The following is a 26,232-nucleotide window of genomic DNA, read 5'->3' as shown; positions in this document are numbered from 1 at the left end:
AAAACTCATCGGTTTCTTGTGGGTGATCGATTTCACCCTGAGATAATGAGGATATACTTAAAGTTGGAACAACTTTTTAGAAAAATTCAGAAATTTGGCTACAAGCCTGAGACAGAATTCGTTCTACACAATGTTGAAGACGATGCAAAGGAGGATATGATTAAGGAACACCTTCAGAAGTTTGTGTCGGGTTTTCTTGATGAAATATTAATCAATAAAACAGATCTAATAGAAATATGAGAGCATAAACGAAATCAAACCCAAAAACACAGAATATTTTGACCTAATTTAGAAAATAGGCCTAATTTGTGGGACTAAGAGACTGAAGCCCATTCCACTACTGCAAATATGTCATCCAAGAGAGTATCGTGTACATCAAACCGTTCAGAATACAAGTTTTGATCATCGACTGCGTGGATCTACAAAACTATATCCAATCCTTTAACTATCAACCTTAACAAGCCTAATTCAAACGAAATACAACACAAGGAAGCCACTGATCGCTGGCCTTTAGTCTTTCTATTTTGAGGTGGTGCAGTACCTATTTGACCACTCCTTTGTCTCAAGTGTGGTTAATTCTGCATTTGCATGCAATATCTTTGTTGTTAAACTTAAACGAAGGTTCTCTCGAGTATGCTTTGTGGCAGGGCAGCCGTTGGGATATCATGGTTCTTGGCCTACTTTCGCACTATCACACCATATATTAATGTGGTGGTGTACGGAACAGGTGCACCCTGGTGTACGCTTTACATCGTACACGGTACTTGGTGATGATGTTGTCATTGCCGATCATGAAGTCGTCAAAGTCTATGAATCTGCTTAGTAAGATAGTTTTTCAAGGATCAATTCAAAAACAACGATTATACTGAGATGATCTCGACCAAAAACAGAATGGAAGAAGAAGATCGCATGTAGGCAAAGAGATGAAAGAGAAAAACTCAAGAGCCAAGAATGAAAACCGTCAAACACTAGTCATTTAGGTTAATAACTCAAGAAAAAATCTCAGCCACCCATTCAATCAGATGGTCCGCATCCTTCCTTAACTAGTACAATCCTTGCCAAGGCCAAAGAGTTATTTGGGGTTGCCACGTGGGCCATCCATAATCCAAATAATCAGTCAAGACAAATTTAAAAAATAGCACCGTTTTAACAGTGTTTTGTCAGTTGGCCGTAGCGTTTGATCATTTGGCAACAGAAGAAAGCTTCATTTGTTCAATTGGATTAAAAGATTGGAATATAATTCCTCTTGCATATGACCTTAATATCATATTTAGTAAGATGAACTGAGTAATGCAGACAACATTAAAATACAGTAAAAAAAGAAATTAAAATCTTGTTTATTGTATTGTCCAATCTAGTCTCTCTTTTGTCTAGTATTGCATACTAGACACGTCTTCATAGTTCTTCCAATATCGTCCAAATTTTGATACGGCACAGTCAGTTGCAAAAAGATGCGAAGATGCAAATTTATGTGCTCCTCCCATAATTGGCATGGCTGCTGAAATGTTGACTCTAGTTTGATAACTTGCTCTATAGGTTTGTCCCAAAACTCCATCTACCATATTGCTCAGTGATTCAGGCTTTAAATTGATCTCCAAGTGCGCAAAAGAGTCCTCTTCTGTTACATCATATCCATGAATCAATGATTCTTTTACAGTAATTGGAACCACACTTGCAACAATATCAAAAATCCCATATACTTTGATCTGAATCTTGTTTGTTTCAGACGACCTTTTTAACCTTAATCCTACTTTGGGCGACTCCCATGTTCTTCCCTTGTCATTCGGTACCATGATTTCTTCTCGATTTAATTGGACGAGCATGTTGTCTGCGGAGTCGTCCCATTTGGCCACTTTCTTTGCCCCAATGTAAACTTGATGAGGGCCGAACAAGATACCAATGGATTGGACCCATGTGAATTCCCTCCCTTTCTTGTTTTTCTTGCCTATGAAATGAGCATTTATGTGAAGTTTAACATCAGACACTAGGCAAAAGTCCATGTCCTTCTTGCCATGAAAATAGAACATAATTCCATCACCTCCAATGAATCCTGGATCTTGGAACACAAACTGAGGCAGCAGAATTGAAAAATATGATTGAAATGGAAATAGAATAACAATATCAAAAGAATTTATGCTAGAAAAGAACCAAAATTTCTCCTCTCATAGAATCAAATGATAAAGAATTCCGGGGTGAAATGAAAAATGGATTCATACCGCAGTAAGGTTTACATATTCTGCAATCGACTTCACAGAAAGTTGGACAACTTGCTGGACATTTGTGTTTACTACCATAGCAATGTTGGGTAGATTGGATTGTGACAAGTAGCCTTTCCAGCATTCACATAGGTGACAATGATACTAAAGCAAAAGATACCCATAATGAACCATTTTCCGACCAACATTGTTGTCGTTGTTGTCAGGTTTATCTTCCTCTTCGGTTTTTACGGTCTATTGTTGATGTTATTTCTTTGTTACTGCAATTCTAGGGTTAAACTCCAACCTTAAGGGTTCCCCACCGCCCCTGTCCTGAAACATTGTGAGGGAGGTAAATCGCAGGTTATGCCTCCAAGGAAATGTATGGAAATGATGAAATGCATGGAAATAACATTTTGAGTTCTTGCACTTGTTTCTTGACTTTGGCTCTTCAACTACTTTGAGGTAAGACAGACGTAGTGGTTAGGTGTTTGGTTGCTATTGAAGTGTAAAAATATGTCCAAGGTCAACGCCCCATTTAATTATTCTAATCTAGAGAGTGCCAGGACTAATGCAAATTTTTCGATGCCTATGTAGTATTTTTGATAAGGTTATGCTAAATAAATAAAATAATGTTATTTGGGAGGATAATTTTATATGTACATTATGATATACATAAATATGTCCATAATATACACGTGGAATTCCATGATTGAAGGGTTGAAAAAACTGTTTTTCAACCCTCCAATAATATTATATCACTTGTACCTTACGGTCACTATAATATACATATAGCATAATCCCAGTTGAAATCACTAGTGCTAAGTAACAATTTGGGTGGCGTGCTAGTGTCATGAATTGATAGATCACCTTAAAAGTAGAAAAATAAATCACATTTAAGATGTCCAGTCACTTGCACGACATCTAGACTAGTGCTAGATATCATTACTCAAATAAATATAACAATACTAACAATATTTTCAACCTAATATTGTTTCTCAATTTTATCAACTTAAATGTCAGAGCAAACTAAATTTGTTTTATCTCCAAAATTCTGAACCATTCTTCAAATAACACCAAATTCATGAAGTTTGATCGAATAGGGATTCAAATTTTTGGAAATTAGGAAAAATATTGACTGGATGTTTTAGAACGAAGTGAGAATTTTGGAGAAAACTAGGTTGACTTACGGAGTTAGTTGTTACATTAAATATTGAATTTTGTTCAATGTCATGTTTTACTTATTGTATTATGAATTGCTTTCAAATGGTAACTAAACGTTCACAAGTTGCACTTCATCCATCATCCATGAAGTTAGCATTACTTGGGGAGTCCATGTGGATAGACGAAATACAATGTGACATATTGTCAGAATTAAAACTGTCGAATTTGATGGTTTTGAGGTGAGCAGTGCTGTGTAAACACCACAGATGAGACACAGCACTAGGGGGCCGGGCAGGGGCGGACCCAGACCATTTAAACTGTGGGGTCAAAATTTTTTTTTTCGAACAACGTATCATGAAAAAAAAGGAAAAATCGATTGTTTGTTGTTCATGTTCGATATGGACCATGTGATATGGATATAGATCTAGAATTCGGACTTTTTAGGGCAGAAAATTGAATTTTCAGCAAAAAAAAAAACAGAAAAATTAAGTTTCAGCACCAAAAAAAAAAAAAAAAAAAAAAAAAATTCCAACACAAAAAAAAAAAAAAAAAAAAAAAAAAAAATTCCAGAAAACTGTGGGGTCATTTGACCCCACATGACCCCATGTGGGTCCGCCCCTGGGGCCGGGTGATTTTTTAACTTTTTTTATTTCAACATGGGCCCACACAATGTGAGATTTTTGTTGCATTTCTGTAAAACACTTTTTTATACATATTAAATTGCTGTTTTGAGGTTGGAATCACTAAATTTTGTAATTTGGGCACATTAGGAGATAACATGCGGAATTCTTTGGGCTGTTACATAGCTTATGTATTTTTTTTTAATAGATTTTTAGTTTGTTGGATAGATTTTGACAAATGAAATTTGAAGTTATTTTTCAACCTTTTTTAATAAAATATAGGGTGGTTGTCAATTTTGCCCATGAGAATATCTTTCTTGGACTGGGCTTCATTTATCATGGAGGAGCGAAGATTAATGAAAATACAGAATTGGATAATAATTAAAATAGTCGAAAAGTACTTTCCATAAAATTTTTGGAAGAAATTATAAATTGATAAAAATGAATGATTGATAAGTGGATAGTAACTGCGAATTTTACGTGATGTGTAATTAAAATTAAAATTTGATTTTAACCTTTTTATTGTAATTATAATTTAAGCAGTTCACGACATTTACAAAGTGGTTTCACTAAACATCTAATAATATTAATATATGCTATAGTAAATTAATCTATCAAATAAAATAATACAAAATACCGCATTAATATATATTATATTAAATTAATACAGGAAATCAGATAAACCAAGTATTCACCGGCCTTAGTACGCAGTTATGGATAACCTTTGCTTGGAAAATGACGTGAATAAATTAATATCATTATTGCTGCAATATCCAATAAGCAATTATTATATTATTATATCATCTTAAAGTTGATTGTCACACTAGAAATCAAAATCTATCACATCTCTACTTCTTGTCACGCATGATTTATCCCATGCACGTTAAGACAGTGCAAACAGCAACAATCATGCTACACCGACGTAAAGTTTGAAATAAAATTTAACGTAATGTCACGTGATATTCAAGGTCTGATTGATGATGATTATGAGAATTAATTTTTTGATCGTTAAAGAGAAAAGTGGATCTCACGTGTAAGTGAATAAGTAAAAAATAACGACTAACTTAAGAAAGTAACGATAAAAAAAAATTGATTTTTTGAGTTGAAAAATTATAAACATATGGGGCTCAATCATTGGATGAAGTTAAAAAACAAAACTTTTTCGTCTAATCACTTTCTTCTATAATATGAACAAACACGTTAAATTAACAGAAGGCACACTTTGTCATCTTATACCATGCCATTTACCTCTCTAACCAAGGAAAAGCGATCGATTTTTATAATCTAGTGGCAAGAGGGACCAATCTCATCTCTAATTAATTTGTGTTGGGGGCCCTTTTGTTGAAAGATTCGAAATGGATCAATTCAACATAAAAGTAGATATTTACACAACAAAAATCTCGAGGCATCCTATTGAAGTTTCGGAAAAATAAAAAATAAAAAAATAAAAAGAGGGGAGAGAGAGGAAATCATAGTGAATAAATGACACGAATTGGAGTGACTATTCATTAAAGACCCCCATTTTTTTTGGATAATGTATTTTAAAATATTGATTTTTTGTAAAATGTCAAGTGGTAAATAGAGAAAAATTTTGAATTTATGTGTAAAATTATTTTATGAAAGAATGTATAGTTGAAAATGAATTTTGAAAAAATGAAATTTGAGAATGGGGTTCAAACAGCTAAATACGTGAAATATCGATCAATTTTTTTATTTAACTATTTTTTATTTTTATGAGAAAATTAGAGATCGTTTGATATACTTTTTTATGTATTCTTTGTTAAAATAGCAACAAAAAACATGTAGGGCGAAGTTAGAAAAAAATTAAAAAATGAATTATGTAACCCAACCTCCCCAAATTGGTGAAATAGATCTCTCTTAATGTAACTACATGTTTTATTGTGACTCATAAGTAATGTTACAATCTTGAGTTCCAACTCAAGAGTTTAACTAAAACGTGTTAAAAAAGTTGTGTCACGCACGGTACTAGAAATTTGGTATGTATAACTTGACTCGACAAAATAAACATTCACATGGCTTCAATAATATTTTAAAACCAAAAATAAATAAATACTTAAATATTCTATATTTTCGGAGGTTGAGTCTCGATAGCTCAACTAACGATTTATTTTGACGATCGAAAAATTGCCCGGAGCCACTCTCAACCTAGGCCATATGTTTCCTTGACTTCTAATTTTTAGATTTTAGCAATATTTATGAACTCACTCAACTCATTTTATACTTTTAGTTTTATAATATGAAATTATCTCAAATTAAAATAAATAAATAAATAAATAAATCTTTAGGCCAAACATTTCTCCGTTACATCTTCTAAATTCCTGGATTAGATTATAAAGATAAGTTTTATGTCCATTTCAAGTAAATAAGGGGAAGGGTTCAGCTTAGTGCTGCCAGGTAGGACAAAAAGGGTCCCGCATCACATACGTGGCAATTACAGCCATGTCAGTCTAATCTCTACAAAAAGGATGATTCGTAGAATATTCTCTCCCCGATCCTATTCAATAATTTATTTCTGCCCAGAATGGATAAGCCCACCCTTACCGTGATATTCAGAACCGCCCCCCACTTAATGCCTTTTTCAAACATTTAGGCCCTTTTGATGTAATTGGCAAGAACAAATTTTTGAATAGTAAATTATTGAAGAATGTATTATTATAAAGTAGAAAAATTTTAAATTTACGTGTAAAATATTTTATTATATGAATATATGGTTTAAAATTAAAAATTAAAAAAGAGTTTTGAAATATATACTTGCATGACTAATCCACAACATATCGTTGTATACCCTTATTTGGTTCAATAAAAAGTCGATTAAAATTTAAATCAAAATCAATAATTAAATTTTAATCACATCTCATGAAATCCACAATATTTTTAACTACAATCTTCCATCAACTTATATTAAAATTTACTAAAAATTTAATTATTTTCTAAATCAAAATATTTTAAGCACAAAGCTATTACACAGTTTGAAAGACTGGGGTTTGACTAGCTAATGGATCAATAGCTTAGGGAGCAATATTGCAATTTTCCCTATAAATACAATTCATTTCTTTAGTATCTCGCAACACAGTCCGCCATGACTTCCATCACTGCTCCTCCGTGTGCACTCCCTCAATCTGAACAAGAAAATCTCATCGAAAAACTTGAAATCTTCAAAATTCAAGGCAAAGATAAACGAGGCTGCACCATCCTTCGCATAATCGGGAAAAACTTTCCAGGCATAATAAATTCATTCATTCTTGTTTTCACTCTCTCTACTTGTTGTTTGTATTAACATTTGCAGTTGCAATTTGTTAACAGCGAGAGTTCTGAATGTTGAGGCACTGAAGAAATACTTAGAGGATGTGATTTTTCCGAGTTTACGTGAAACCCCATTTTCAATGGTCTATGTCAACACTGGTGTCAGCAGAAGCGACAACTTCCCAGGCATTTCAGCATTGAGATCAATCTACGAGGCAATTCCAGTTAAAATTAGAGAGAATCTGGACTCAATTTATTTCCTCCATCCTGGATTTCAGTCCCGCCTCTTCCTCGCGACGTTTGGCCGTCTCATCTTCCCTGGACCCGGAGGGTAAGCTTAAGCTGTCATGTTAAATTTATTAATTTTGAACTAGTTTTTTTTTGGTTTTTTTGGTCGAATTCATTTTTCGAAAATTTTGCAGGTGGTATTGGAAGGTGAGATATGTGAACAGGTTGGAATTTCTGTGGGAAAATGTGAGGAGAAAGGATATTGAGATACCTGAATATGTCTATGAAGAGGAAGAAGAAATGGAGTACCGTCCACCCACTATGGATTATGGGATGGAGAGTGATCACCCAAGATTATATGGATCTTCAATTCTTGATTGTACAGTTTCAACCTATTCCACGAGGGGTATTGCTTAGTGTCATGTTAGTTTTTCTATATACTTCTGTTTTCAGTTATATGAAGAAGATAAGAGAAGAGAAGATAGGATGTATTGCACAAGGGGTGGATTGCTGTTTTCTTGATTTTCCATAAGTTTTATGGACATGTAAATACATCTAATGCGTGAGAAAATTATTACCTTGATTACATTATTAAAAACCCAAAAATGTAACCATTTCAAGAATAGGGCTTTTGCCTCATTTCATTTTCGTTGGAAAAAGCAGTGATTTGAGTGCAGACAATGAAGTGATGAGTAACAGCACCGTACGAAATCACAAACCAAGGTTACGTTTCAAAGAAAAAGTGCATTTATTGCTTAGAAATATAACGAACTTACCCCCAAGAATATTTCACACTTCTTTTACCCAGGATGAATGTCAAATGTACCTAAAAGTTTGCTTGCGTATAAGCAGTTGTACAAAATATCAAAACATATAACCATTCAGCAATTACTGGCATCAATTCGAATGAAATAACAGCATTAAACACCAAAGAGGCAAGCTCTTTCGACAATATGCCAATTTAGGAAAAGTGACACACAAAATAAATTGATGTTCTAATGCATCTAGGGGATGTCAACATGTTCTAGGCATGCGTTAAGTAAGTACAGGCACGGTTAGGGGTGCAGCAGCCTATAATTTAGGTTCTTAGAATGAAAAGGGAAAAACCTATGCAAACTAATGCGTAAATTCGTATCGGGCTGTAGGCCAGGACACATGGGCAGGATGTTACCAATGTCAGATAATCAAGGAAAGTGCAACATGTATAACCCGGTTGACAACCACACACATTGGACCCTCCTATGAGGACTTTGTTAACCGGCGTTGTCAACCTCGGTTGTAGAACTAGAAAAATCAGATAATCAATCCATGCACCAGCCTATTTGTATAGTTAATTTCCTAATGGTGCTTAAGGTCACAACGAATGTGAAGAAATATTCGAGCAATAAATTTCTATGTTGTATCTAACAAGATGGTGGATGATATTACACGCTTCAAGATAGTCCACAGTATGATAAAATCTCGAGAATTTATTAAAACTGAGCTTGTAACATCATAGATTTCTCTAGACAATTTTGATTGTGAACTTGAAAAATTATATTAAGGTTCTAATAAATAGTTTCAAGTACATCAATAGGAAAACAAATGGTAAGCAATCAAGGAGAGACCATACTGTAAGGGTGGATAGAAGAATCAACATGTATGCACCACCAAAGCTTCATCATGCTTCACATCAGTGTTATGGCCATTGTCCACAACTTCATCGCATTTTGTATCGGTGCTCTGACCACTGTTTAAACCGCGTAAGTTGGGATAGTTGCGATAGTTTAGAGAATGCAACCAAAGGGCCACAACTCCATCCTTGTGCTCTGTTGACGCAATATGAGGGTAGATATACGTCATTTTGAAGTCTTCTGCTTCCTCTGCATAATCCTTCATGGACAATTCTTCATGGCTGTCTTTCCATTTCTGATTATAAGAGGAAAAGAAGCATTCATCCAAATATAATCCAACCTCAGGTGCCATTGGCACATTAATGTTCACATTCCTGATTTCAATAAACAAATAAGAAATAAAAAATCTAGATCAAGAAAGAGGCCAATAGAAGACATAGTTTGCAGGCAATACACTTACTGTTCAAAAGCCGTTTCCATCAAAGATTCAGGAGAAATATTCCTCATAATTGCAACCGCAAGGCCAATCATTTTCCGAATCTGGTGGAGCATGAAGCTTTGCCCGATCACCTCACACTTCACAAATTCAATACCTTCTACGTTAACCATGCTGTTTGCAGTAAACGAAATAATGTATCTCTTTGCAGAGGGATCCTCAGCTGTTATTCTTGTAGTAAAATTATGAAAATTATGTGTTCCTTCGTAGAACTTCAAAATTCTGTTAAACCTCTCCCTCTCCTGCTTTCCATAAGAAAACGCACTCCTTTTCCGTGGTTTTGCATTGCCATCCACGCTTCCACTGTAAACTTTATCTTCCTCAGTTTTATCACTTTGGGCAGCCCCATCATCCAGTTCTTTCACACTTTCAGTATTTAACTTATTATCATCAGCCTCATTGTTGCGATTTCCATTTTCTAAAGTTTTAATAACAACTTTCTCTTCATTTCCCAATTCAAATAAAGCACTTCTGTCCAATTTAATGCTTGAATCAACGGGAACAGATTTCGAATGGAAATTTATTTTACCCACTACTCCAAAAACTTTACGGCCTCTTTCCGAACACTCTAAACATTTAACGAGCTCATTCTCAGACCCCACACTAGCTAAAACACTCTCCCTATCTCGATGACAAGATGGATCAAGCGCAAAGACAGGAATCAAATAAACATACCTCCGTTTAACGCAGAACTTCTTAGCATTAAACGCCCCCGTAACACGTTTGAACCCAAATATCCGAATCTTAGGCGACAAATTTGAATTCAAACGCTCGATTAACCCAAAGGGATCGACATAGAATCGTCCCGAAACCACTTGGCCAACGGCGCTGACACCTTTATCCGTTCGAGCGGAACGGGCAAAGTCAAAACGTTTAGGAAGTCCCCTTTGCTGCTCAGGAACTGCACCCGAATGATAAAGGGCCTCCTCGAGGTCACCTTCGATGGTTTTGGCGCCAGGATTTTTTTGCATACCCTGGTATCCCACGCCGCAATAAGCGAAGAAAATTGCTATTTTGCGGCGCTTGTATCTGGGTTTTTTTGGGAGTACGGCACCTTCATCGGCTGCAGCGGAGGCATTGTCGTAATTGTCATCGTCGTCAGAAGTGGTGGTGGACATTATTAGCTTCTTGGTGTTTGGCTGTTGTCCTTCTTGTGGATGAGAATCTACAGAAGGGTTTGGGTTTTCAATTTCCATTTTCAAGATAGTGAGTGTGAAAGTGGAATGTTAGGGCTGGCCATTACTGCGTAACTGTGTCGAATTGGGGTTTACGTGTCTCTATACCACCGTAAAACCTAGAATTAGAGGAATTCAAATCGAATCGTTTAGGTTTGCTTGGGAGTTCGGACACAGATTATGAGGTTCGATTTTGGGAGGCTTTTATCAGCAAATTCTAAATAGTTAACTCATATTTAGGAGTTAGAGATGACAGAAAAAACCGCTCCGTCTCGTCCTGTCTCATTTCGACGGTGTTTCATTATGAATGGGACTAAAAAAAACCGTCCCAACAAGTTGACGAGGCGAGACGAGGCAGCGCGGAACGGGGGCATAAGTTACCGCCCCGTCTCAAGTCTTGGGCATCCCTACCTCATGAAAAAGAAAAAAATTAAAATTAATTATGAAAGGAGAAAACGCAACTCTAACCTAATATCTTCCATCTTCCTTTCAAGACTTACGCCCACAATCTCTCTCTCACTCGCCAGCTATCACCTCTCTTATTTTCCCCAAACCTCCCATTCCAGCCAGTGAAAGCACACCGAGTCTCAAACCACCCTCCACGAGCAATCCCATCAGCTCGTTTTTCCGGCTCTCGATGCCTACAAGCTCATATTCTTTTACTAAAAGCACATCTACTCTCCGATCATATGCCAGGCTGTTGACGACAACTGGATTCAAGCCTTGTTGATTGAAAGTACTATTGGACTTGTATAGATATCATTGATGTTGTTTTCTGCTATAGCCCTCACCCGAGAACTCCTTGCTGTTTATATTATGTTTTATTTTTGACATTTTTGATGTTCAAATGTTTGGTTGATTAAAGACTTATCTTATTTTGCTATAATATAGAAGTAATTTATTAATTATATGAGTCTATTTCTTAAACGTCATTAACCAATAATTCTTAAATTATGCAACTCAAGAAGTAGATGTTCCATGTTTTTACTTTGGATATTGGTGTTGTTAGTTTTAGCATTATTTGCTTTAGATTCTAAAATTTTGAATTTGTATTTTATTCTCTAATAGTAGCATAACTTGCTTTAGAAGTAGATGTTCTGTGTTTTTACTTTGGATATTGACGTTGTTAGTTTGAGCATTATTTGCTTTAGATTTTAAAATTATGATTGGTATTTTATTCTCTAATAATAGCATAACTTGAAATTTTGAAAATGTTAAAAAAAAAAAGAAAAAAAGCAGCAAACAGGGCAAGCCCCTGTTTCACATGGTGCCTTTCTTTTTAGCACAGAAAGGGACACCATGTAGCAGTAGTTTGTTCCACTAGACTACCTTCCGCATTTTCTCGGTCGCATTGGAACAAAAATTTGATTATAATTTTGTAGAAAGCTTACAATAGAGAATTTGAATACATTGAAAGTAAATTGAATATTGATTGATGAAAACTGAATATTACAATTGACGAAAGCAAAAAATTATGATTGTTGGTGCAGGGAGCGAACACCAGTAAGTTTGAAAGATTTTTGAATGACTAATATTTCCTATAATAGCATTCGGAACAAAAACTCTTAAGTGACGGGAATAGACGTTTAAATGGCGAGGAATCATACTAAACGTTTACAAATATCATAGCTATTTTACGACTAAAATAACTATTACAATATGTTTAAAAAAGAGTTGAGCTATCTCTTCCGCGGAAACATACTTAGGCGCTACAATAAAAGTTGCGTATTTTGATAGACGGTCCATCACGATGATGATAGTGCTGAAATCCTCAAATTTTGACAACCTAATAATGTAGTCCATCGATACACTTTCGAATGGTCGAGTTGGGATGGAAAGGGGCTCCATCAAGCCCGTCTTTTTCTGATGATCTGCCTTATCTTGCTGACAAATAAGATAGATTTTTACATAAGTTGCATTGTCGTCCCATATTTGAGGCCAGTAGTATGCACGTTGCAGTAGTGCATAAGTACGTTCCTCTCCGGGATGCCCTGCCCAAATCGTGTCATGGCATTCAGTAATTAGTGATTTTCTCAAATCTCCGTCCTTAGGACTATATAGGCAATCTTCCTTAGTCTTTAGTAGTCCCTATTAAGCTAGAACTCTCGAGTCTTACCCTACTTAATGAAGTCGACCAAATATTGAGTATGGAGCAAATGACAGCCAAATTGACCCATCGACTAAGAGTATCAGCAACATGATTACTAGATCTGGGAGGATACTCTAGCATAAAATTGAACTTTGAAAGAAATTCAAGCCAACGAGCCCACTTGCTTGATAGTTTTGGTTGAGACATGAAGTGACTAACCGCCGTATTATCTGCCTTCACAATAAATGGAAACCCAAGCAAATATTGACTCCATCTTCTAAGACAATGGACTACTGCCAATAATTCCTTTTCATGCACCGAGTAACGAAGTCCTATTTGGTTTAACTTCCAACTCTCATATGCTACCGGATGTCCTTCTTGCATAAGAACTCCACCAAGTGCAAAATCTGAAGCATTTGTATGAACTTCAAATGGTTTAGTCATATCCGGTAAGGCTAAAATCGAGTTCTTCTACATGGACTTTTTCAACTTTTCAAAAACAGTTTGGCATTGGGACGACCAATCCCAATCCTTATCCTTCTTTGTCAATTCGGTATGTGACAGTGCAATATTTGAGTAGCCTCTCACAAATCTTCGATAGTAATTGCATAACCCAAGAAATGAACGTACATCATGTACGATTTTTGGTGGTTGCCAATCTTTGATGGCTAGAACCTTTTTCGAATCCATGTAGATTTTACTTGTTCAATGATGTCATCCAAGAAATCCATAGATGTCTGAGCAAATGAGCATTTAGACGGTTTGGCATAGAGTTCATTTTCTCGTAGTCGATTAAAAACTTGCCTCACATGTTAGACATGTTCTTCCAATGTCTCGCTGTAGATTACTATGTTGTCCAAGCACACCACGATAAAATCAGAACCCATGAAGTACCTGATTCATCATAGTACAAAACGTTGTTGAAGCATTTGTCTAATCAAAAGGCATCATTTTAAATTCAAAGGCTCCATATCTAGTTACCACCGTAGTCTTTACTTCATCTCCCTCCTTGATCCGAACTTGTCAGTATCCAGACCTAAAATCAATTTTTGTGTAATACTTCGCCCGACTCAGTCAATCGAAGTAATCCGCAACCAATGGGATATGATAGCTATTCTTTACAGTAATCTTGTTCAAGGCTCGATAGTCACAGCACATTCTAAGAGAACCATTGGCCTTTTTCTGAAACAAAATAGGAGCTCCGTATGGTGACTTCGCAGGCACAATGATTACATTTCTCCCAATTGCTTCCTAAGCTCTTCAAACTTAGGCTGAGACATACGGTATGGTACCCTGGCGGGAGGTTTGGCACCTGAAATAAGTTCAATTTCATGATCAATTGTTCTTCTTAGTGGCAATTTCTTTGATAATTCGTCCGGCATGATGTCCTCAAATTTCCGAATAAGCCTTTTAACGAGTTTTGGAATAGGCCAGTCGCCTCTTCGATCTCCTCTAATCGAAGAGTACAGAAAAAAGAAGGTTCATTTCTTTTGAAAATCTTACTAAATTGCATAGCTAAGATACTCTTCTCACGCATCCTCCCAGCTTGTGTAGGGATGACACACGGCTTATTACCTATTATTATTAACGAATCAGAATATGGCAACACTGCTGTCTTAGTATCCCGAAGAAATTCCAATCCCATAGTAAGCTCGAAATCATCCATTTTAACTGCAGATAAATTTGTTCTTCCCTCGAGAGGACCTACTCAACTACAGTTATTAGTTGAGTAGCGGAGTTGATTGCTTTCCCACTACCCTTTTCCAGAACAAGTCCAAGTCGCTCTATTTTGGTACATGCAAGGTAGTTGTGGGTAAAACCAGTATCCACCATAGGCCTGATTGGCTTCCCATTAATCTTCACATCAATGTACATTAAGCCTTTGACCCTATAAATACGAGCATTCGCTTATTCCAACTTTGCCTGTCTCAAGGGGACATCATCCTTTCGGTAACCCGATGTGACAGTGTGTTGCACCGATGTGCAAATGGCCCAACTACATCCTCATTCTCTTCGAAAGTCAGTCTCACCATGACAACTAGCCAGTGGGGTATCTTGCTTTGAACTTGACCCGCCACTTGCTAGTTGACAATATGCATTCACCATCCATTTTCGAGGACACTTCGACATCCGATGAGATCCTTTGCGTAAAAAGTACGTCAATTTGGGAGTGACATCAATTCGACCCTCCATTGCTTTTTCTTTATTCCAGTTGTTACTGTTGTTGCCGTTATAATTTTTTTGACGACTATTATGATAATTTCCTTGAAAACCATGGGTGTTTTAATAGTTTCCTCCCTTATTCTGAGAGTAATGCTCTCCCCTATTTGGGTTCGAGCTGAGTCTGTAAGTTTTGTTACCACCTCCAATTGCTTGATTACTCCCCGAAGGTCAATCTTTTCTAGATTTTGTTTGGTAGTCGCTCAAACATTCGACGACTCCCATGACCGCACTCAAATCAATTCTTCTTTCTCTGAAGTTCTGTGCGTGTCCATGGTTTCAACCCTTCCATAGAGGTGAGGAGCTTATCCTTTTTCGATATATCTCGAATATTCAGCATATGCCCTGAAAAGGCTTTCACATACTCCCTAATAGAGCTTATATGTTTCAGGTCTCGAAGTGCCCGCTGAGCCTGATACTCGACATTTTTCAGGAAAAACTGCGATCTGATCGCTTCCCTGAGGAGATCCCAAGAAATTATTCGGACCCTGTTGACATGAATATCAGCATATTTGATTCACCACCATAATTTTGCATCTCTACCCAGATACATGGTGGCTGTGGTTACCTTTATTGCTTCGTCTTCAATTGAAGCTGCGAGAAAGTATTATTCCATGTCAAACAAGAAGTTTTCGACTTCTTTTGCATCATGTGCCCCTCCGTAGGTACACGGTTCAGAGATTCTAAGTTTAGGAGCATACTCAAGTGCGGGAGCTTGCCCATTGCCCACCGCACGTTAGAGTACTTATAATAGAGTTCTCAACGCTTCCATTTCATCCTGCGGTTTATGAATGATTACAACAGCTTCAGTCATTACTGCACAAGCCCTTTGGCTTTCATCCAATTGGATATATAATCCACGAATCTCGAATTTCGTCATCTCGACTTTTTCCTGTAGACCGTCCATGGCACAGCACAACCTATTAGTTGTCTCATCAAGTGCATCCATGCGCTATTTAGTAGTACTCTTCTTTTGAAGCTCTCCCACCTCAGTGGTGTGGGATGTAATCGGATCCATAGGTTTCTTATCGAGGGTCATGAGCCCCAGCTCTAATACCAATTTTCACGGGGTGCCTTTCTTCTTAGCACAGAAAGGGACACCGTGCGACAATAGACTGCTCCGCTAGACTACCTTCTACCTTTTCTAGATCGCGTCGGGATGAAAGAAAATTTGATTACAATTTTGTAGAAAACTTACAACAGAGAATTTGAATATATTGAAAGTAAATTAAACATTGATTGATGAAAGCTGAACATTACAATTGATGAAAGCAGAAAATTACGATTGCTGGTGCGGGGAGTAGACACTAGTAAGTTTGAAAGATTTTTGAATGACTAATACTCCCTATAATAGCATTCGGAACAAAAACTTAAGTGATGGGAATAGACGTTTAAATGGCAAGAAATCATACTAAAAGTTTACAAATATCAAAGCTATTTTACAACTGAAATAACTATTACAATGAAAAGAAAATTACAACTCAAACTTGAACTAATATTTACAATGTGCAGACTGCGACTGTGATTATGTCAAGGGGCTAAGTAAAGTTGCGATCCTTGACACCCCGCCCCATCCGAGGGCCATCCTTATTAGGAGTCTATTATCAAGTGATATATTTTTTTTCCAAAGAAAAAATTAAATAAATAAAATTATATACATGTACATTATTTTTTGTAATTTAGTACATGCTTGAAATAATGAGTAAGAAAAGCAAATATTCTCTTATTTATAATATTCCATTATTGACTTAACTTTATTAGGCCTCCACTTTGTGTGGAAATAACCAACACTCGAAAAGCCTAAGCCTTGAATAAAACCCGAGCTACTTGGGACGAGGCGTGTAGCACATGTACGTGACCAAGCCACGAGGGGACTATAAAATGGACGGAGCTCAAACTGATGCTTGAAACATCAAATGACGGCTCAAATAAAGTTCTAAAGCTTAAAAAAAATGATAATATTAAACTTGGAGGATTAATATTATGTCTCTATCTTACGTGGGACTGGTCCTATCAACTTCTACATTGGGGACACGCTAAGGCAAGGTGTACATAGATGAACTTGAGCCAACCTCTACACCTAAATCAACATCTCATGCCTAAATAGATTTACACAATTTGGAAGAGGTCGAAAATTATATCTTGAATCCAACATATCAAAATCAAGTGTAGATGACCAATGTTGCAAGGCTAAGACCAAAGCCTAAAGTGATGCCCTTATAAACAGAGCTTTCAAAGTTAGATGATTTCAAACCCATAATTCCTCGAAGTGTAAATTGAGGTTGGGCACCTATCGAGAGCCTATTTGGCTTGTGTGAATATACAAGTTGATGAGCACTTGCAATGAGCCAAAGATACTCAATCATGAGTATTTAGTGAAAGATGTCAAGTATAAAAAAAGCTCCAAAATAAAGCATACAGATCATCAATCTAAAGTGTTGCACATTCTATTATCCTATTGAGGAAGATACATCACCTAAATACTCATGAAGAAAGGAACATCATCTAGGGCAACAAAAGGTCCTAGATGATGCTCTTTTTACTCAAGTTATTCACAAGAAAAGGGAACGAATCACGAGAAAAAAGTGGAAGAATCACTCCAATTTAGGTTGTTGAAAATGTAAACAACCAGATGGCTATGTCAGGGGATGAATGTTCTTCAACTTCACATGGAGTGACATCTAAGCCAACTAGTAATGAAAAGTTGAAAGGGAAGTTTGCGGAGAAAAGAAAGGTAATAGTCGCTAAGGATAAGAATAAGGGAATTTTCCTTGCTTCATAAAGATCGGCTTTTGGAACATTAGGGGATTGAACTGTACCTCCAAGGGGTTCAAAATTATTGAAAATACATAATATTGACGTAATGAAAATTTTGGAGACAAAACTTGGGCCTATTAAGCTACAAATGGTGTGTGAGGAATAAGTTTGTGGACACTCGCAAGTGAATAACTTTATCATGCATCATAACGGTAAGATTTTGATCTTATGAGATCCTTTGAAAGCGGATGTGATGGTAATTGAGTCAGCCATAGATTGCATTATTACACGCAAGGTAACTTTGTATCCTTTTAAGTTAGTTTTGTATATATTTTCTACTATTGTTGCTTGTAGGTCTCTTTGGAACAATATCATGGAACATGGGACTAGTTGTCCATTACCATGGATGATTATGGGTGATTTTAACAATGTACTTAAGTTTGGTGAAAAGTGTAACAAAGCATATGTTACACCCTATAAAATTAGAGACTGTGAGAATTGTTTTCTTAATGTTGGACTGACGGATATGAAGTCTATTAGATTTTTTACACGGGGACCAACATTACGGTTTGGAGAAAAATTGATACAGCCATGATTAAAGATGTGTGGATGCACTTGAGAATTCATAGTATTGCTAAACTTTTACCTTCGGGATGTCTCCTAGATCACTCTCCATGCATTGTATCACTTTGCAACAAGATGATAACAAGGAAGGTTTTTCAACATGTGGAAGGATCACGATGATTTTCTTAAACTTGTTCAAGATTGTTAGAACAAGTAGATTGTGGGAACAAAGCAATTTACTCTTTGTAAAAGGTTACAAATTCTTAAAGGGGTACTTAGGAGGCTCAATGATAAGCATTTCTCACATATCTCCTCTCTAGCCAAAAACACATCTAGAATTTTGAAAGTCGTACAATTGGAATTGCAAGGTAACCCTACAAATGTTCATCTTCAATGTGAGGTGGAAAATTGAGGAAAGAGGCCATGATTTTCGGCTAAGCGGAGAGAATTTTTTACTACCAAAAAGTTAAGTGTACTTATCTAAAAAATAGTGATAAGTATATTAAGTTCTACTATTCGATGGTAAAGAGAAACAATGAGAGGAACTACATTGCTACAGTGTTGAAAAAGAATGGGACCTATACTTCTTCTCACAAAGAAGTGGTGGATGAATTCAGGTACTTCTATAGGGACTTACTAGGAAAATTTTTCTTGTTCAATATATTGAGGCTGAGGTAGTGAAGAATGGACCGGTGCTAACGGAAGACCATGCGTTCTCACTCATTCGCTAAATTTTAGATCAAGAGATTAAAGAAGCTTTGTTTAGTATTGGGGATGATAAATGGCCGAGCTCGGATGGATATACATCTTCTTTCTTTAAAAAGACTTGGAACATTCTCGGATGAGAGTTTAAGAAGGCTATCAAAGAGTTTGTCAACTCTTCCTCTTTTCTTAAACAAACAAATCATATAGTGATTGCTTTGGTTCCTAGGACGAATCACTCATCTTCCGCCAGAGACTATAGGCCAATTGTATGTTGTGATGTATTCTACAAGGTCATTACAAAGATTCTTACTTTTAGATTATGACCTATTCTTGGATCCATTGTTGATCAAACACAAGTGGCTTTTGTGGAGGGAAAAAGCATGACCGAAAATATTCACCTTGCACAAGAGTTTTTGAGACAATACAATCGAGAAAGTGTTGCCTAGAGATGCCTTCTCTTCTCAAAATGGATCTAAGGAAAACATATCATTCGATAAATTGGGATTTTCTCAAAAGAGAACTTGAAGGATTGGATTTTCAAACTAAGTTTATTGGTTGGATTATGGAATGCATTTCTACTCCTACTAACTCTATTTCACTCAATGGTAGTCTACAAGGCTCCTCTAAGGATAGAAAAGGGCTTAGACAAGGTTACCCGCTATCTCTATTCTTGTTTGTTCTTTGCCCTGATTTCCTTTTCGAGAGCGTTGAAAGGAGATACCAAGAATAGTGATTTCAACTATCATCCTAAATATGGGCCCGTTAAAATCAAACATCTAGCATTTGCCGATGATTTTATGCTTTTTGCTAAGGGTGATTTTATTTCAGTGAGAATTTTGATGATTTGTCTGTCTAAGTTTGAAGAATTGTCGGGACTTAGAATGAATGCTAGAAAATTTAACTTGTATATGGGGGGTATTTATAGGAAAGAATTAGAGGATATTGTTGCATTGACCAACATTTCTTAAGGTTCTATGCTGTTTCGATATTTAGGAATTTCACTTGCCATTGAGAAATTAAAAATCAATTCATATGATGTTCTCCTTGATAAATTTTCAGCTTACATTTGTGCATGGACAAAATCTTCACATTTTTATGCGGGTAGGACGGAACTTGTTAGATTCGTACTACAAGGCATGGAGTGTTTTTGGGTCTCTATATTCCGCATCCCATCTATGGTAGCCTCGAGGATTATCAAGCTTTGCCAAAATTTTCTTTGGGGTATTAAAAAACCGTAGGTTGCTTGGAGTATCATTTGCCTACTAAAGAAGGAGGGCGGCCTTAGTTTTAGAGATATGAAAAGTTGGAATTCAGCCCTTCTAGCCAAATTTATTTGGAATATTCATGCTAAGAATGACACTTTATAGGTTAAACGGGTTAACCAAGTATACCTTCAAGGGAATGACTTTTTGTGGTGCACGACAAGGAAAATTGACTCTTTATTGCTCAAAAGAATGCTGAGAATCAGAGACATAATTGTCAGGAATTATGAGACTGCCCATAGTGCTGAAAACATGCTGTCCAATTGGAATAGTGCTGGCTAGTTTTGCGTACGAGCTGCCCATGAGCACTTTCGACCGAAGGGAGACAAGAAAGTTTGGATGAGGGAGGTTTGGAGTTCTTTTATCACTCCAAAACATGCTTTTTTATCTTATGCTTGGGTGTCCAATCAAAGGTACTCAGTAAAGATTGATTGTCAGTCTCGACATTGATAAAAATTGTGTTTTTTGTGAGATACACTTGGAACAGGGCTGCACTTATTTTTCCAATGCTCATTCACCTCTAGTGTATGCATGAAGATCAAAGCTTGGATGGGGATTAGAAGATCAATCACTACAATCTTGAGTCCTTTGAAGTGAATCAAGAACAAGGCTCGATGGACATCTTGGCAAAGTAAATCTAAAAGAATTGCACTTGCTACTATCACTTATCATATTTGGATGGCACGGAATAGGAAGGTTTTTGAGGAACTTAGTCCTCATGTGGATAGAATAGTTAAACGAAATAAAACAGTGCATGTGGATAGAATAGATAAACAAATTAAAACACACGTGGACAAGATAAAGTTTGCTTTGTACCTGCATGTTTTATTCATTTCGATTCTTTGGCTTTGGAACTATAGTGCCTATCGTTTGTACATCCTTCTCTTTTTATTATCCAGGTATGCCTGGAATAGTTGTAGTTCATTTGGTTCTTGATCGTCCGGGTATGTTCGGTGTACTGAAGTGGTAGTGTTTGTAGTGGGGAGAGCTAGTTTGTTATGGATCTAATTTGATAAGGCTTTTGTGCTACTATGGCGATGATTTTTTGGATCTTGTTGGTGGCAGTGATTTTGTTGTGATGGCGAGGTGGTGGTGTTGTTGGTAGTCCGATTAAATGTTGGTGACGTTGGTGGCACGACGATTGCTGCGAACTATGGTGATAAGGTAATAGTGCAAAGGTAACTGTGATGGTCGTGGTGGTTTGGTTGATTTTGTGACAAATAATTGAACCCGTGATCTGAAAAGACTCCCAATTGTAACTTACAATTTGAGAGTCACGGTTGGTCGTGGCAGCGGTGGTGGTCATCGCAATAGTTGTGACGGTTTGGTTGATTTGTGACTCATAATTGGATACGTGATCTAAAAATTGTGATTGTGACTCAGAATTGAATACGTGACCTAAAAATTGTGATTGTGAATCGTAAGTATTGGTGGTGGTCACAAATTATTTGGTTGACTGTGACCATTAAATTGGTTAATCTATGACCAATAAATAATATGTGATCAATGGAAAAGATAAATTGTGACAAAAAAATAATGTGTGACCAAAAAAATTGTTAATTTGTGACCAATAATTTGATAATTTGTGATTGTATAATAATTTGTGACTTGTAATATATGTGATTTGTGATCAATAAATAAATCGTGACTTATAAATTTTTCGATCTGTGATCGATGAACAAACTGTGACCTATAAATTTTTTGAATTTTGATCGTAAAATAATTTGTGACATAAAATTTCGGATTTGTGACCAAAAAATTATAAGTGATGAATTAAATCGTTAATTTGTGACCAAATTACATAAATCTGTAACTTCAATATATTTAATTACTAAATTAATTAATTAATTAAATGATAAATAATTTTTAATAAAAATTTGATTTTTGAAATTTGAAACTAGTTTTCTTGTTTTTGAAATATGCCATAATCTCTTACTTATGAAATTTTCCCAATAATTTAAGTGGAAAATAGAGGGACCTTAGACTTCTATCCCTTCAATTTGGGCTTCTAGCTCTCCTTAAAAACTCGTCATCTTTCCTACAAATAACTGGGCCTCACTGAAGATCCATAATTTATTAGAGATATCTATGTATCTTCAATTGGGTCACTCCAGACTAATCATACCCCAGTCTGGGTCATAGTTCATCTCAATTGGGCCAAAAATACTTTAGAGCAGCCCATTCAACAGCATACCCTATCCTGGCCCAGTAGATTGAATGGAAGATGAAGTCACCACCAACACTCATATATGTATATATGTACATACAACTCCTATTTAGTTTAAATAAAAATCAGATTTTTAATAAATTTGATGGAATGTGTGTGGTTGAAAAGTTGTGAATCTCATTAATTTTATTATTGACTTTAACTTCAATTTTAATCAACTTTTGTAATTGAAAGAAAAATGTGCTACGATATGTATGTATGTAGAATTTTGCTACATTGACAGGGGGAGTTGACAGATGGCATGGCAGAAGCAGAGGTGTCAAGCATTAATTTACCTTTGAAATTTAAAAAAAAAAAAAAAAAAGCTTTTTGACAGTCAATACAATCAGTCGACTTGTGCATCTGTTATCTCTTCTGGCAAATTCTTCTGTCAAGAAGCTTAAGTAATGTATATATAGAAAGATAGAGCCAATTCTCCATCTCGTCACCATCATAAGCATCGTCATCGGCCTCATCATTTATGTCTTGAACTCAATTCGATGCCCCATCTAACCTAATCTAGTCTAACCTAATCTCCCTCCCCACCATCTCTCTCTCTGGCCCCTTTTCTCTCTAACCAAAGGATTAAACTTTAAAAATGTGCCATCATTATGTATCGTCCTCTCTCTCACGTTGCCTCTATTATTAGTCTCGTTGAAACAACCTCTCCATTATCTTCTTACGGCCATTTCAATATATTCTGCTTATTTTTCTCTCTTTTTACAGTAACTTATGATTAGCTTTAGGTCAAAACGGCTCATTCTTTACAAAAGATGGGAATAATTTTTTATAATGAATATATAAAGTGAATCATAATCTCTCTTTTATTGATAGAAGATGTTATTTGCATGGCGATCTAATCATATTACACAGCTGCCATGGAAAAGGATTTTAACAACTAATTATAATTTAATATTAGATTAATCAATGATCGACAAGCCCAAAAGTTTCTTGGCAAAGTAAACTTTTAGGTTTATATTGGAAGCATGCATTTTTTGAGCTTTAGAATACATAGTTTAAAATATCAATTTAGTTGAAAGGAAAAGATACTTCCAACATTAATAATTATGTTCTTTATGATTGTCTATTTGCATTTTTGCATATTCTTGTTTAGATGAGAATATGTTTCAAAGATAAAAATTTTATGTTCTAATTTCACTTTCATCTCTTTTATGAACATATTGACCTATTAGTGATTTGCTGAAAAAATAGTTCAATTTGCTCTCAAGCCTTGTAAGAATTTAAATTTTTCGACGAACAATTCGTGCTCTCACTTTTTAGTGAATTCCTTCCTCAAATCTTCACCAAAATAGGAGAATTTTAAGGTATAAATTAACAAAATGAAATTGTTAATTCCATGTGCAAAAGCAATGAGCCGTTATTATATATAGTATACATATTTATGTTCCTTTTGAGGCAGAGAATCCAATAGATCAAAATCATGAAAAAGTGGATGATGCACAAGTCTTTTGCATGCAATCACAGTTGTCATTAATCAATTCGGAGAAATTCATAGGCAAATTGATGCCAATATATCATTAACCTTTGTACTCGAAAGAAATGTCAAACCACTTTTAGGGTGTTCTATTGATTATGAATGAGTTGGAGTGTAAAATAATAGAATTGATTTCTAATATATTTTTTGGCGTAAAAATCTGTCATCTCTTTGAACGTTGGTCCATAAGAAGAATTGCAAAATAGACCTTCACTGGACTCGGTCGTAGGAAGAAGACGTAGTAACGGTATCTAACTCTGAAGGTAGAATTAGTACTTTAGCATGCAGTATAGTTGTGGTAAAATCTCTATTGTCATAAACTAGAATTGAATGGCATTGGAGTTCGTATAGAGGAGATGGCATTGCATATGTCACGAATAATGCTAAACATCTATACTGCTGATGGTCAAAGTTCTAGACGTCAAGAAAGTGGTATTAAGTTATTGAACCTCTTCAATATATATGTATGTGTTTCAATTAAGATGTTGATTCACTTGGATAACGCACAGACATACGAGCTGCATTCTAGATAAATAGCATTACTAGTAATCTTAGGAAATGTTACACTTGCTTGTCACAATATTTTGTGTTACGTTTCGCCAGTGAGGCTCCAGACGAAGCCTACATGATATCCCACGTGGAGCTTATTCAAGGACGAAACCCTATGATCCACAACCAACATCATTAATGTTTGACCAAAGTCAAAGATTATAAAAGTATAAAATGGGAGCTCTATTTGCTGAAGCTCATTACTGGAGCGGAGTAATAAAACGAAGAACTACCTAAGCCCTTTCATCAAAGCCCCTCATACTGAAGCAGTAGCAATTCAGAGGCTCAATAAGAAGCTCACTTTTGAAATGGAGTGACCCACATACTCCAAAGATTTCCTGTAGATAAAATCTTATTCGAATAGTAGATGTAATATTTGTAATGAGAGAAATATCAAATCATGTCAGCATAGGTTATAGGGTGGCAGCCTTTTTAAGAGCATTAAATGTGCTACAAGCTAGTGAAGTTAAATTGATGCATATGATAGGACGCTTCAACTAAGGAGATGAAGCCACATGCTTCTTCATCCAACGAGCGCACCACTTCATTTGTAATATTATAAATACTTCCTCTTGTATCACTTGAAGCGAGATTTCATTTTTTCTCTCCTTCTATCATTCATAGATTGTTTGAGCTGAATGCTTAGTTTTGGATTTGGATTTGTTTGTTTTCAATTGTTCTTTATTATAGAATCTCGTTTATATATATCACCGACATTTTAAAACTTTCGTCTCGCATTATAGAACTCATTCCACATTCAAATCGAAACATTCTATTGACTAGTGATATGTTAAACGTGTTGAAATTAGCTTGCATGGATGCAAGTAAGTCCAATATTTGTTGTCAACATATGCATGCAAAAAGCAAGGTCAACATTTTGGAACTTGAAATGAGCACCATGGCTGGTTTGGTGTTAAATTCGCCAAGATCAAATGTTTTTATTAGGTTTGAGAGTCCAAAAAAGTCGCCTTAGATTACGCCATGTTTTGTCGCTGAACATTATATTGAAATAGGGAACACGTTGAGTCAGCTTGTGCCAAGTAAAACTGAAGATTTCGACTTGAATGCTGCAGAAATATTGTCCATGCAATTGCTTAATGGGTAGCAATTATTTGGTCCCCAAAATTGCACAATATCGAAAGCAATGCCAATTCAAAAGGGTACAGAGAAAAAGAGGAGGAAAGAAAGTGGAGATTTTGGAACCTGTACAAATTTCAGGAGACAATGGCTATGAGCATTTTACACAAAACATATAACCATCAATGCCACCATAAAGGTATTGAGCTCACAGTAAAAGATCATAAATTCCATTTCTTGATTATTTGCCAAATTATAGCTTAAAGTGGTGGGTAAAAGTGGCCTTATGCACTTTGGTTTTTCACTATTTTTGAAAACATTTGAATCTAGGACCTTCAATTTATTCTCATCTTACTGGTCTATATGTTTTACGTCAAACAACATGTGGAGCAACTCTCGATATAACAGTAAAAACAAGACATGTAGATAATATAGATAATATTTGCAAATTTAAATACAACTTTTGACCAAATATTATAACTTTCGCATGTGTATTGATTACTTGTGCCTTCTGTAAATATTACTTCAATCTTAGCTATTCCCTTCATCCTAT

General features: G+C 35.8%; 2 protein-coding genes across 3 annotated transcripts; one reads left to right on the top strand and one right to left on the bottom strand.

Moving 5' to 3' along the window:
* The first annotated feature begins 7,046 nt into the window (after window positions 1–7,046).
* On the top strand, window positions 7,047–8,110 carry LOC111379152 (protein GDAP2 homolog). The gene is made up of 3 exons (XM_023002488.1): window positions 7,047–7,221; window positions 7,304–7,574; window positions 7,666–8,110. Exons 1-3 carry the CDS (start codon window positions 7,080–7,082, stop codon window positions 7,886–7,888), a joined length of 636 nt encoding a protein of 211 aa, XP_022858256.1. The 5' UTR covers window positions 7,047–7,079; the 3' UTR covers window positions 7,889–8,110.
* Window positions 8,111–8,178: 68 nt separating this feature from the next.
* On the bottom strand, window positions 8,179–10,953 carry LOC111379151 (tRNA pseudouridine synthase A). Of its 2 annotated transcripts, XM_023002487.1 has the most exons (3): window positions 9,545–10,953; window positions 9,084–9,458; window positions 8,179–8,297 (listed from the first exon to the last, which is right to left on the bottom strand). In XM_023002487.1, exons 1-2 carry the CDS (start codon window positions 10,774–10,776, stop codon window positions 9,104–9,106), a joined length of 1,587 nt encoding a protein of 528 aa, XP_022858255.1. In that variant the 5' UTR covers window positions 10,777–10,953; the 3' UTR covers window positions 8,179–8,297; window positions 9,084–9,103. The 2 variants fall into 2 exon arrangements, with proteins under 2 accessions (XP_022858255.1, XP_022858254.1); XM_023002486.1 differs by lacking the exon at window positions 8,179–8,297 and having other exon boundaries at window positions 8,838–9,458.
* Window positions 10,954–26,232: the final 15,279 nt, after the last annotated feature.

Source organism: Olea europaea, unplaced genomic scaffold, assembly GCF_002742605.1.
Source record: "Olea europaea var. sylvestris unplaced genomic scaffold, O_europaea_v1 scaffold1937, whole genome shotgun sequence".
Classification (NCBI taxonomy): domain Eukaryota; kingdom Viridiplantae; phylum Streptophyta; class Magnoliopsida; order Lamiales; family Oleaceae; genus Olea; species Olea europaea.
Note: the sequence above shows the minus strand (reverse complement) of the source record. Positions and strands in the feature narration are given on the sequence as shown.

What these genes read in the sequence shown, in the direction of transcription:
- LOC111379152 (XM_023002488.1), top strand. Translation starts at nt 7,080, where the DNA reads ATGACTTCCATCACTGCTCCTCCGTGTGCACTCCCTCAATCTGAACAA. An exon ending in AATCGGGAAAAACTTTCCAG is followed by an intron (nt 7,222 to 7,303) that starts GCATAATAAATT and finishes ATTTGTTAACAG; the next exon opens with CGAGAGTTCTGAATGTTGAG. An exon ending in ATCTTCCCTGGACCCGGAGG is followed by an intron (nt 7,575 to 7,665) that starts GTAAGCTTAAGC and finishes AAAATTTTGCAG; the next exon opens with GTGGTATTGGAAGGTGAGAT.
- LOC111379151 (XM_023002487.1), bottom strand. Translation starts at nt 10,776, where the DNA reads ATGGAAATTGAAAACCCAAACCCTTCTGTAGATTCTCATCCACAAGAA. An exon ending in ATGGAAACGGCTTTTGAACA is followed by an intron (nt 9,459 to 9,544) that starts GTAAGTGTATTG and finishes TATTGAAATCAG; the next exon opens with GAATGTGAACATTAATGTGC.